Source organism: Magnolia sinica, chromosome 2, assembly GCF_029962835.1.
Source record: "Magnolia sinica isolate HGM2019 chromosome 2, MsV1, whole genome shotgun sequence".
Taxonomy (NCBI): domain Eukaryota; kingdom Viridiplantae; phylum Streptophyta; class Magnoliopsida; order Magnoliales; family Magnoliaceae; genus Magnolia; species Magnolia sinica.
In genome coordinates, this window is record NC_080574.1 from 128,894,006 (window position 1) to 128,905,379 (window position 11,374).

Consider the following 11,374-nt stretch of genomic DNA (forward strand, 5'->3'; position numbering starts at 1 on the left):
AGTTATTTTAGCAGGGTGACTTTTGTGAGCTGTTAGACCTGACTAACGGGTTTAACTAGAGATACACCACATGGTGGCTCACATACAAATTTATAGTGGCCCACATACAAACCTATGGTTGGCATTCCATTTCCCCTGTTTCATGTGGTGTCTCCTTTCTCTTTCTATTCTCATGCGTCAGGTCTGTATCAAAAATGGCATTTACATGATCGAGGCCATGCTAATGGATGGATTAAATCATACACATGTGCTACTTCTCAACAAGCTTTCTTACATGAGTTTTCATGCTTGCTTTATGTAGCGGAATTAATTGATTTTCATTGAGCTTTCTAGAAGAGATAAAGTGAGGTTTTCGAATTCAATCGAATGCATAGTACAAACTGGAATTTAGCTCAAAACACTATTTAAATGTTAATTGCTCTTTAAAAGGGATTGGGATTGGGTACTTGTCTCACCAAGACCTAGCTAGAGATTGATGATCCTATCAGGGGATTTGTGGGGCTCACCATGATGTGTATGTTTTATACAAGCAGTCTATTTATCATGACAGATCTTTTTAAGACCTTATCCTAAAAAAGAGACAGATCAAGGACTCGAGCAGACTACACCACAGAAAACAAGAATTGAACTCTTGCCATTGTAAACTTCCTAGACCCCCTGTGATGTTTATTGTCATCACCATGTTAACATGTTCATAAGGTAACGTAGATCAGGAGGAAGCAAAAACATAAATATCAGCTTGATCCAAAACTTTTGTTGCCCAAAAAGTTTTCAACAGCAGGCTTTCAAGATGGAATGGAAACCATCATGCTGTATCTATGTCATTCAACCCAGTCATCAGGCGGACCACACTGGGATAAAGCGGCAACCAGAAATTCAAGCCATTCCAAAACTTAGGTGGGCCATTACAAGTGAATATATTGGTTTTAAACAAGAGTGTGCATTGCTCGGCGCTGAAGATAAGGTTCGCCGCATTCACGGGTAGCAATCTATACACGTCATGGGTGGGCCCTAAACAGCTAGAACGTGTGGTAAATCGAGAGCACCGCAGTACCGTACCATTAACCTTAATGGCCGTGAAAATGGGACCCACATTTTCTGATATTTCAATGGTTTCCAGCACTACTGCCATACTTTCTTTTTTTTATTTTTTTTTAATGTGCGATTCTTCACTGACAGATGACACATACGTCCATCGATCAGAACTCAATTATTTAGTGGTCCACACAAGTAGTATATTAATATAGCACAAAAATCAAGGCAACCAGACTCTGATTGCTCCCCCAATCAGTGACTTCCCATTTTCATTAGTTGGGTCACGTACACCATGGGCCCCATGGCTGCTTTACCAAAAGATCCGGGCTGCCCATTTGGTGCACCCAAGTTTCAATGGTCGTCATACAATGTCGTTGACTAGACCATATTAGCCCATCTTATTTCTAATAAAATTCTCACATGACTAATCGCTGGACCATGATTATTTTTACTCCAGGGATGTTCCTGAGGTACTCTATCTATAATGAATGGTCCTGATCCCCCACACGTGTGTGATAAATGCACAACCTGATGTCCCACACTCGTGATAAACGCACGTAACTCTGACGCATGCATCACCCACTTCAGGAGCAGTTTTCATTCAATACACTGTCTAAAACATATAGCATCCCCATGTGAAAAGTAGTGGACCCCACGTGGCACTTTTTCATTAGAGTTATGGGGAATTTCTATGCCCTCGTTTTGTCATTTTTCTTATCAAGGACTTCCCGACTAACAAGTATAACAAGTTCAAAACAAAACAAAGTATTTTAGCAAATGCCAGTGGAAGAATACAAGGCCCCCCAAAAAATAGTTGGGCAAAATGTTGAAAACAATGAGATGTGTTATTGATGTCTGGAAGCTTTTCAATAACAAGGTTTCAGAAATTTCACAATTAGTTGTTAGACACTTCTGGTGTCTTGCTCGATGCCACCAGCGAGCCATCGATGACATCGATATCCAATCGAAATGCCATTATGAAAATTTGAAAAATCCATGTTTAGTAGCGGAAATGTTTTGGTGTTTTGTTCGATGGCATTGACAGTCTGTCAATGCCATCGAAGTGTCATAGGTAGAATTGCGCAAGTACAAAATTCGAAAAATCCATGTTTAGCAGCGGAAATGTTTTGGTGTTTTGTTCGATGGCATAGACAGTCTATCAATGCCATCGAAGTGTCATAGGCAGAATTGTGCAAGTACAGGATTTATTTCCTATTTCAATTGTGATTCATCTAAAGGCTATTTATTCCTATTTCAATTGTGATTCACCTAAAGGCTATTTATATGGGTGTAATCAGGAATATGGAGGCTTGTTCGAATCAAGTAATCTCCCTTGTAATTTTCTGTTTTCATAGTCTCTTATGTAGTGCCATAACTTTTTTCCTCCACTTTGTGCTATGATTTGTTTTTTCCTGCAAGGGTTTTTCCAAGTTCAATTCAGGGTCTTTCTGGTTGGCCTTGATTGTGCGGTTGAAATACTTCAATTCAGGGTCTTTCTGGTTGGGCTTGATTGTGTGGTTGAAATACTTCGATTGATTCATCTACGTACCGCATGTGCTTCCACAGTCCCCCAACAAGATATTAGGAAGGGTAGCAAAACACAGGAATTTTTTGGACATCGCCATCAATATGATGGCCCATTGGATTAACAGCCCTGATCTTAATACATACAAAATAAAAAAAAAAATTAAAAAAAAAATCAGAAACAATAAGATCAGATGCCAATCAAGATCAAGCGATTCAACAATTTTTTGCGGTATAGCCATCAACACTATGAGCCATATGATTGACATCCCTGATCATAATACATGTATTCTACGGGACGACCCTACTAACCAAACCACATCACTTGGATTTTTCTAAATCAGAAAAGCTACAATCAACTGTCAATGCAATGTCAATGATCATCAGAGAACAAAACCAACAGACCATATCAACAAAACCATCCCTTTTGAAAGCCCATCATCATCATCAAAATTTATACAAAATCCCATCTTGGGTTAATTGATAAACTTGTGTAATTACAAGATTGCATCCCAAAATCAATCAATCCGCTTTTCGATCCGAACGCCTGATTAGCTATGCTGGGCAATTAACCACCTTCGATATGAGAAACATCACCAATATCAGTTTCTGCACCCATTTCAAATGTTCCCTTCTCAAAATTGATCTTCAGTTTCATGCAAAAGAAAACCAAGTAACCACATTAAAGTGATAAATGCAGACTCAATAGCATTGCCAAAGATCCAACACTACTTCATCAAGCAATATCTGAAGAATGTCGCCCTCAATTTCCCTGCCCACTTCGAATGTTTCCACCTTGAAATCTGCCCATTTCCGCATGGAGTGGTTCATCTCCCTCTCTACAATCTCATCCAGAATATTAGCACCCAAGTATCTCCATTGTCCGATCTCTTCGTGCACCTGTTCTGCCAACCCGTGTCTACTCAGGAACAAAGGCAGTTTAGACCATGCCCGAAAACCCAAATTACAGTACTGGCTATATTTTGAATCCAAGCACTCTATCATGCAGTCAAAGAGAAACCTCCTAAGCAGGCCTCCCTCTTTGGCATCTGTGAATTCCAAACCACATTCGTGGCTCCTCCAAAGATCAGAAGCAAGAGTTTCTATGACAGAATCACCCATGCCATCTGCATCATATAGAGCAAGGTTTTCAAACAGCAGTTCGGCACATGAAATAACATCCCTTGCATAGTTGAGCATGCTTCCCGTTAGTCCATTTTTGGCAGGTTCGAGACTGAAAACCCTGGAAACTTTATCAATGCAGGAAGCAATCTTCTTAGTTTTGGCCGCTCCTGCATCCGTTGAAGTTGCCGAGTCTGAAAGTTCGGAGTCACGATATGCCGGTTGTGTTAGGTCATGCGAGCGGCCCATGGATGTGTGGTGTAGCTTGTGTCCTGGGATTAGAAGCATGTCAGATGATTGGAAAGGAGAGTGGCTTTTCATGGTAAAGACCTGAAACACTCACTGGCATCAAGGTTTAAAGAATCATCCAAAACTGGTACTGGTACATCTGTGGCAATTTGTACCACAGGTACTGCCAATGAACAATAAGGGTGTATCAGTCCAATGCAGGGCAATACATAACAGTATCAGTGGTGAACGATAAGCTCTATAACACACCCATCTCAAACCTTAACTGGTGTGCTTCTGCACACACCCAATGGGTTCGAAGGCGTTATTGAATGCCTCTTAATTGCAATTATCCAATTCAATAATGAAGAAATGACTGAAATAACCACCATCTTAATTCATAAGGATGACCAAACCTCTAATTGGTAATTCGATGTGCCTTAAAAGTTGTACACAAAACAATGTTGATGTCATCTGGAGCTAGTCCTTCATTATGATTGGAGTAGGGCTAACCTTAACACTCACTCAGATTGAATTTTGCAAATTTACAAATTCAACTCAATTTGGCATCCAAACATAACATTAATTATTCAGAAAGACACGTATACTATTTTGGACATAGAGGTAACATAGTCAGCTACATAATAATACACTTTCAAAGAAGATAAACATGCGAAAGGCTCTTTCATTGGCATACCTGAGCTACCATCAAGACTCCCGGAAAAGCAACAGTCATTTGAAAAAGAGGCCTCGAGAATTGAGGTTGGACTAGGATGATCACTGTCAGGGGCAAGTGGAAACTGGGCAGAAACCGCCACCTCAGCTTCAGTCTGAAGAGAAAAATCACGAAGACTAAATTTCTCTGAGTAAATGTTGCCATTATACTGGTGGATTGGGGCCACACCCCATCCTCTATGATTAAAAAACAAAAAAGTCGTGGTTTTCAGGAGCTTCCATATGCTGAAATCTTTTTAGGGGGCTACTAGTTATAATCACTTCTTTTATTTGCATGCGCCCTTTAACCATTTTCTGTAGTAGCATGCTATTGTATATCGATAGATAAGCATATGCAAAACAATCAGGATGGGTCCAGGTATCCAATCCCCAGACTTTAGTTGCAATCACTAAAAAAAGCCACATTAACCTGTTTATAGAGTTCTCCTAAGCCAAAATGCAGAACTATGCTCAGTCACAAGGGTCGACCAGACATGCAGGGAACATCCAGCCCATGCATCAGAGAACCACACTGTGGGGATGGCTGTGCCAAAAAATCGCACCAGTCAACTAATCAGGTGGGTCACACATGTACATTGAATGTCAACTTTCACAACTTTTTAAACTATGCAGATGACAATGCCAAAAATAGCATGTAAACTCGACAGGTGGGTCATGGATGTACTCCAAACAAACTTCAACTGCTGCCAATTTTTTTCAAACGACCTTTCAGCATGTGCGGCCCCGTGATTAGTTGCCTGATTTTTGGTCCAGGCTATCTACAAAGTTAACGCACCCGCTACACAGCCTGAATGTCTGTCAGACAGCAACCAGAGAGTTGTGTGCATATGCAGGCACACTTAGAAAAGCTCCAGTCTGTACAAGTGGAAGCACATAGAAGTAACAACTGACCTTCAACTTTCTGTTCGTATCGAACACCTGACCGTGGTTGGGGACGAAGAAGGTTTGGTCTGGACTACCATTGCACAAGCTATCCTTTGAGCTCAAGCTGTCTGAACAGTTGTTTCCATTTCCTTCAGATATAGGCTTCACCATACTTAGTGCGGATATCAACTCTTGAAGAATGGAAGCAGTGGATCTTCCCGCATGAGAATCACACGTTTCCATCTCATCCCTGTCTGAACAAGTCAACTCCCTTAATTTCTCTTCCAAAAGTGCGCCTAGAGCATCCCCTTTGAAATCAGATGCTCTTAGAGACGACAAATTTCCATTCTTTGTTTCTGATATCACATTACTCTGGACCTCACCTCCACCCGGTCTCTTCTCCAATTCTGCGGAGGAGAGAGACCGAGTATTATCATGCCTCATTGGTGAACTAAACGCAAAAGAAACAATATCAGCATCCATACTGCTGCTGGAGCCATTGCCTTCCATTAGTTTCCAGGACCCAGTTTTCACACTGCTTCGATTCACAGCATGCCCATTGAATCCCACCCCATTTATTCTACTTACGTCACTTCTAACACTCTGTTGCTTTCCAAAATTAGAGTTGATGAAACCTGTATTCTCAACCGTTGGATTGCTAGTGATCGGCCTTCTTTTCCGAGCCAAGGTCTTCACCCTCGACGAGGAATCATCCCTCTTGCTGCAAGCATTCCTCTCCATATCCATTCTACAATTATCCAATACTTTAGCAGGGAGCCTTGTTCGATTGTTGAGATTGCTCAGGTTTTTGTTCAAAGCAACATAGTCTTTAGCCCGGCCATATGCATTGGAAGCTGGGTCGCTTCTGATCTGTCTACTACATGATTTGGGTTTGTGGGCCACCTTATCCTTAACTACCAGCATCTGATTTTGCCTCTGATTATTCTGCTTCAGTGCATTCGAAGGGACAGCCCGTTCAGGCTTGCATTGCCGGCTTGGCATGGACTGATTTCGATCCTCTCGAATATGAAGCTTCCTATCCACAATATTTTGGGTACTTCTCTGCACATTGGCCTTTGCTTGACTGGCAAGGGACACTGCTTCTTCCTGACCTTTCCCAAAAACAGACCTCCCACTGTCCGCATCTCTTTCTTGCTCAATGGAAACTTCAGATGGTTCCACCTTACTCTTTCCTGACCCATGAGAAGAAGTATTACTGAAATCTGAAGCAGAAGATGCAAAATCAGGAACTCGTTCCTCGACTCTCGACCACGAATCCACGAGGTCTAGTAAATTACCACAGCTGTTGCATGAAGATTGCACCTTCAAGGACTTGGCACCAAAGGGATATGTAGGTTGCCTAGATTGCTTCAAGAATGAAGCATCAGTCCCTTCTACCGATGCTCGATGTTCCATAGTGAGATGAGGAGAGCCCGAATAAGTAAGTGAGCATTTGGCCCTGTTTGTTGCTTGCAACCCAGGCTCCAATATCTTCGTGGCAGCCTCCATCAACCGGGCTGCATTTCTCCCAGAAAGAATCCTCGGGCTCTTGAGTGGAGAAGCAAGCTTGTGGTGGTGCTGTTTCCTCGAACGGGACAAGACACTCTTGAACTGCAACGCCTCAGCTCCAAACTTCGTGACAGGCCGTCTATCAAAGAACCCTGTCTTCTGCAGCTTCTGAGGTCTTGAGTCCGCCTTTGCCTGTCCCTTCTCTGAATTCGAATCTTGGTTGTAGTAATACAAATCAGGGGTTTTCCCATGATTATCGTGTATTGTGGATTTCTTTTCCTGATCATTGTAAAACTCAGGAACAGAAGGTTTCTTAGGTTTGTCACGGCGGACTGCCGGCATAGATTCCAGACCCATCAGCCGAGCCACCAAACCAGGTGTCCGCATTCCAGTGTTTCGCTCAGGATCATTTGAAGAGCAGAGGCCGTCAACATCAGCTTTCTTTGCATTTGGAAAACCCCCCCGGTTTTCATCAGCAATCTACAGTTTTAGGGGGAAAAAAACACAAATTGTGAATTAATTAATGGAAAAAAGAAAAAGAAATTCTCAACTACAGAGCTATAATGCAAAGCGAGACCTGAATTGTCAGCAATTTTTAATCAGGAATTGGCATAATAGACCAACCTTAAAGGGAAGTACAAAATTTATCTGGTGGGACCATGGTCAACATAGGATGGACCAAACATTGCCGATGAAGAATCCCAGTCATCCAATTATTGAACTTTGCCCATGTACCATTGTCTGTATTTTACTCTTGTAAGACCATTTGCAGGTCAAATGTCAAATGGCTAGGATTGTCCAACACTGAAGGTTTTGGCACCATTGCCATCGACGGTGACCCAAATGAACGGTAGAGACAATAGGCGCACGAACTGCATCAGATGCCAGCCCAAAAACCAGCAACTCTAGGCCAAGTATTTTATAATTCGCATCTCTTTTAAGAGATGCTGGACCAAACAAAACAGAGCCATCTTGTTTGCACAAAAACCATATGGATGAGCCCACCACCTCTTTGATAGTGTGATCCAGTCCATTCATCTAGTGACGGCCCATCACGGAAGTTCCATGCCCCATGAAACCTCCCCCATAAAAAATACTCACACAAATGTGGTAGAATTTTAATTAAGGAACCCTGACTATTGACTAAACCATTCATTTGACAATCCCCAAACAGACTGATAAAATCATGCCATCAGCCCATCGATAATGGATCCCACAAGATAAACAGCCTGGATCACCCCAATGTGGGGCCTACCTGTCAAATGTGGGCTGAATAAAATCCTTCTCTTGTTCAACCAAGCATCACACAGAACACCTCTAACAATAACTATACTACTACCATTCAAACAAGCATCTGCATTCAAAAGCAAACAAACACATACCAGAAGGAGCTTGGATGTGGGCAATTTCTCATCGCCGTCGAACCTCTTCGAAAGGCGTTTGGCACGGACTGCACCATAACCAAAAATATACATTTAAAAAAATAAAAATAAAAAAATCATGCATTTCTTGAAGTAAATTATACAAAAAATGAAAAGAACAGCGGATTTTCTTCATGAAGTTCTTCGAAGATACCTGGAGGGAGCAATTTCTTGGAGAAAAGCTTCTTCTTCGCCATCCGACGGTTCCAGTCGAAGAGCTGGAAGAAGATGCCGACACAGCCACCAGGCCGCTGCGGCCGCTTCTCCGCAATCGCCAACGTCGAGACCGGCTGATCGTTCATTTGAACTTTCTGAGAAATTATTATTTTTAAAAAAAAAAAAAAAAAAAAACACTGGAAATCCCCAAATTCCTCAGAATAAATGCGGCCTTTGATCGGAGGGGGAGAAAACTTCCGAAAATGCCCTCAGTTTCTGATGTGAAGATCTGAGAAACGCTTAAAATGAGCTGAAATCCTACTACTAAGTTCCGAAAATGCCCCCATCTTTCGGAAGAAAATGTTCCACAAATTCCCAAAAATGCCCTCGCAAATCCACTGCTTGTATCAGTAGGAGGCTCTGAAAGAGCAAAGACTGCCCAAATTACCCCTGATTATTTTTTTTTTCAAATAATGCAAACACAACCACTCCAAGAAACCTCCCGGACTGCTGCAATCATGAAAGCTCCAAAAATACCCCTACTGGGCTTCGTCATCTACGAAACAAGTTCTAGCACTGAAAAATAAAATTCCCAAAATACCCCTCGAGAGTACCCAAATACCCCATAAGAAACTCCCGAAAATCCTCCCAAATGCTTCAGTCGTGCAGAAAACAAAATTCGAAATGTACCCAAAATACCCTTATTGGGCTTCATCATAAAAGAAATACCCCTCCATAACTCTCAAAGAATCAGAACAACCTCCAAAAACCCCCCAACAAGCACCATTCCTCTCCACAAGCAGCTCCGACATTTCAAAGCGTGACCAAAATACCCCTAATAACCTCATCAAGAACGCCCCTTCATCAAACAATCTTACTAAAAAACCCCAAAACAGCCCAAAATTTCTACAACACACCCCCAAAATGCACTGATAATCATTAAAAAGAACTCTCACAATACCCCTCCGCCCCCCTAAAAATCTACAAATGCCTAAAACTGCGAAAACACCATCGAAATACGAACGAGGAAGAAGACGACGGAAGCAGCACGCGCGATCTCTCTCTCTCCTCTCTCTCTCTCTCTCTCAAACGTGAAAAATAATAATTAAAAAAAAAAACCCTAGAAATCAGAGAGAGAGAGAGAGAGAGATATTTTCGCTTGTCCGAAAAGCGATCCTGTCTTGCTTGTTTCTGCGATTGACAGCAGAAAAGGCTATTGAAAACTGGCCTCTACATAGTATAAAGAGCAGAGAAGGGTGGCGTAGGATAGAGAGCGCGTAGGGTGCGTAGGTTAAGAGAGGTGCATGCAAGACAAAGCCCTTTCAACGCGTCAAAGCGAGTAGGGGAATAAAGAAATAGAAAGGGAAGACGTCGGAATGAAGACAAAATCGGCGTAACGTCTCTCTCTCGAATCTGTCTCGCCATCGCTCTCTCGATATATGATTATACACAGCTGCTGTACGGAAAACTCATATACAACCTCTTCATTTAAGAAAACTCATTCTATAAACAAAATCCGGTCCTTCAAAATGGTGGACCACATTATTATAATCATATGAAGCACTAATTCATCCAATCCATTCATCTAGATTTCTATATTAGCTAAATTAGAGGATTTACGGTGGTATAAACTAGTGACATGTCGTGGCCCACACAATAAATAGATATATTTTACTTCCTATTGTGTGGAAAACTATTTTAACGGATCGGATATGATATTTTTAGGACGTGTTTGAAAACATTGATGGCTGGATACGAAAGTTCACGTACAGCGGCTGCATGTGAAACACCTGTCATCTTACTCCCTTTCTCTCTCTGCTGTCACGGGAAGGAGCGTCGTTTTAAAATGCAGGATGGAGACTTTCTTTTTATCCGACTGTCCGTCGGACATCATGGACGAAAATGATCTTACCATATGGTAAGCCAATGCTGATAGACTACAGCATGCATGTGAAAGATCTGAACCGCTCATTCGACGTAACAGGACGTGAACACGTATTAAGTTGAATCTGGGGCTGATGTGATGTTAATTGGGCAGGCTACAAGTGTATGAAACAACTAGCGGTTAAGAACGACGGCGTGGATTGAATAGCATGTGACCCATCTGATGGTCAGATTAGACCGAATTATTAATCAAGGCAACTTATCAGAGGGATTCCACCTGACGAGTGGTACTGATTTAAAGCATACACGCGCGCTGGCGATGACACGTGTGCGGCAAATGCCTGGAAGGTTACACCCTCGATGCACTTTTTCAGTACAACCCGCGGAAAATGCTAATTGGGCAAACGTGTGAGAGATCCAAGTTGCCATCTGGTGCTGCCACGTTGGCCAAAGGAGTAAGCTATTAGATCCCCCGTTTGGTACGATTCCTGATGAATGGCCCACCGTCAGCCCTACAAGATGAACGATCAAGATGGCGGCTCTTGTAGCATCGCTGGATAGGAAAAAGAAGCCATTTTCTTCCTCTCGGCATTGTATTTCCTCGTTGAAAAATCGCAACCCTCCGTACAAAAAGGCCCAAAGACAATGTAAGGGCAGTTATCATCGCCTGATCAGTATAAATTTCGAAGTATGGCCCACACCAAATGTGGCCCACCAAATAAACGATTAGGATAGGCGGCGACTTGCAGAGAAGATAGAGAGTACAGATGGCATTCTGTCCATCTCGATGGATAGAAACGGACCTGACAGCAACCTGTAGGGACTGTATAGAAATAGTACGTAGAATACGATGGCACGCGCATACGGTGCGACAGAGAGTTGAAAAGCCGAGACAG

The 11,374-nt window shown here is 42.3% G+C and overlaps 1 protein-coding gene across 1 annotated transcript; it reads right to left on the minus strand.

The window, feature by feature from the left end:
• Positions 1–2,864: 2,864 nt before the first annotated feature.
• On the minus strand, positions 2,865–9,944 carry LOC131237627 (uncharacterized). Its single transcript, XM_058235507.1, has 5 exons — positions 8,593–9,944; positions 8,400–8,467; positions 5,536–7,497; positions 4,607–4,739; positions 2,865–3,953 (listed from the first exon to the last, which is right to left on the minus strand). The coding sequence occupies exons 1-5, from the start codon at positions 8,738–8,740 to the stop codon at positions 3,262–3,264; spliced, it is 3,003 nt and encodes a 1,000-aa protein (XP_058091490.1). The 5' UTR covers positions 8,741–9,944; the 3' UTR covers positions 2,865–3,261.
• Between the last annotated feature and the right edge of the window lie 1,430 nt (positions 9,945–11,374).

Coding starts and splice junctions, on each gene's coding strand:
- LOC131237627 (XM_058235507.1), bottom strand. CDS start 8,740: ATGAACGATCAGCCGGTCTCGACGTTGGCGATTGCGGAGAAGCGGCCG. Junction 8,468..8,592: donor CAAGAAATTGCTCCCTCCAG/GTATCTTCGAAG, acceptor GTTATGGTGCAG/TCCGTGCCAAACGCCTTTCG. Junction 7,498..8,399: donor CCACATCCAAGCTCCTTCTG/GTATGTGTTTGT, acceptor CTAAAACTGTAG/ATTGCTGATGAAAACCGGGG.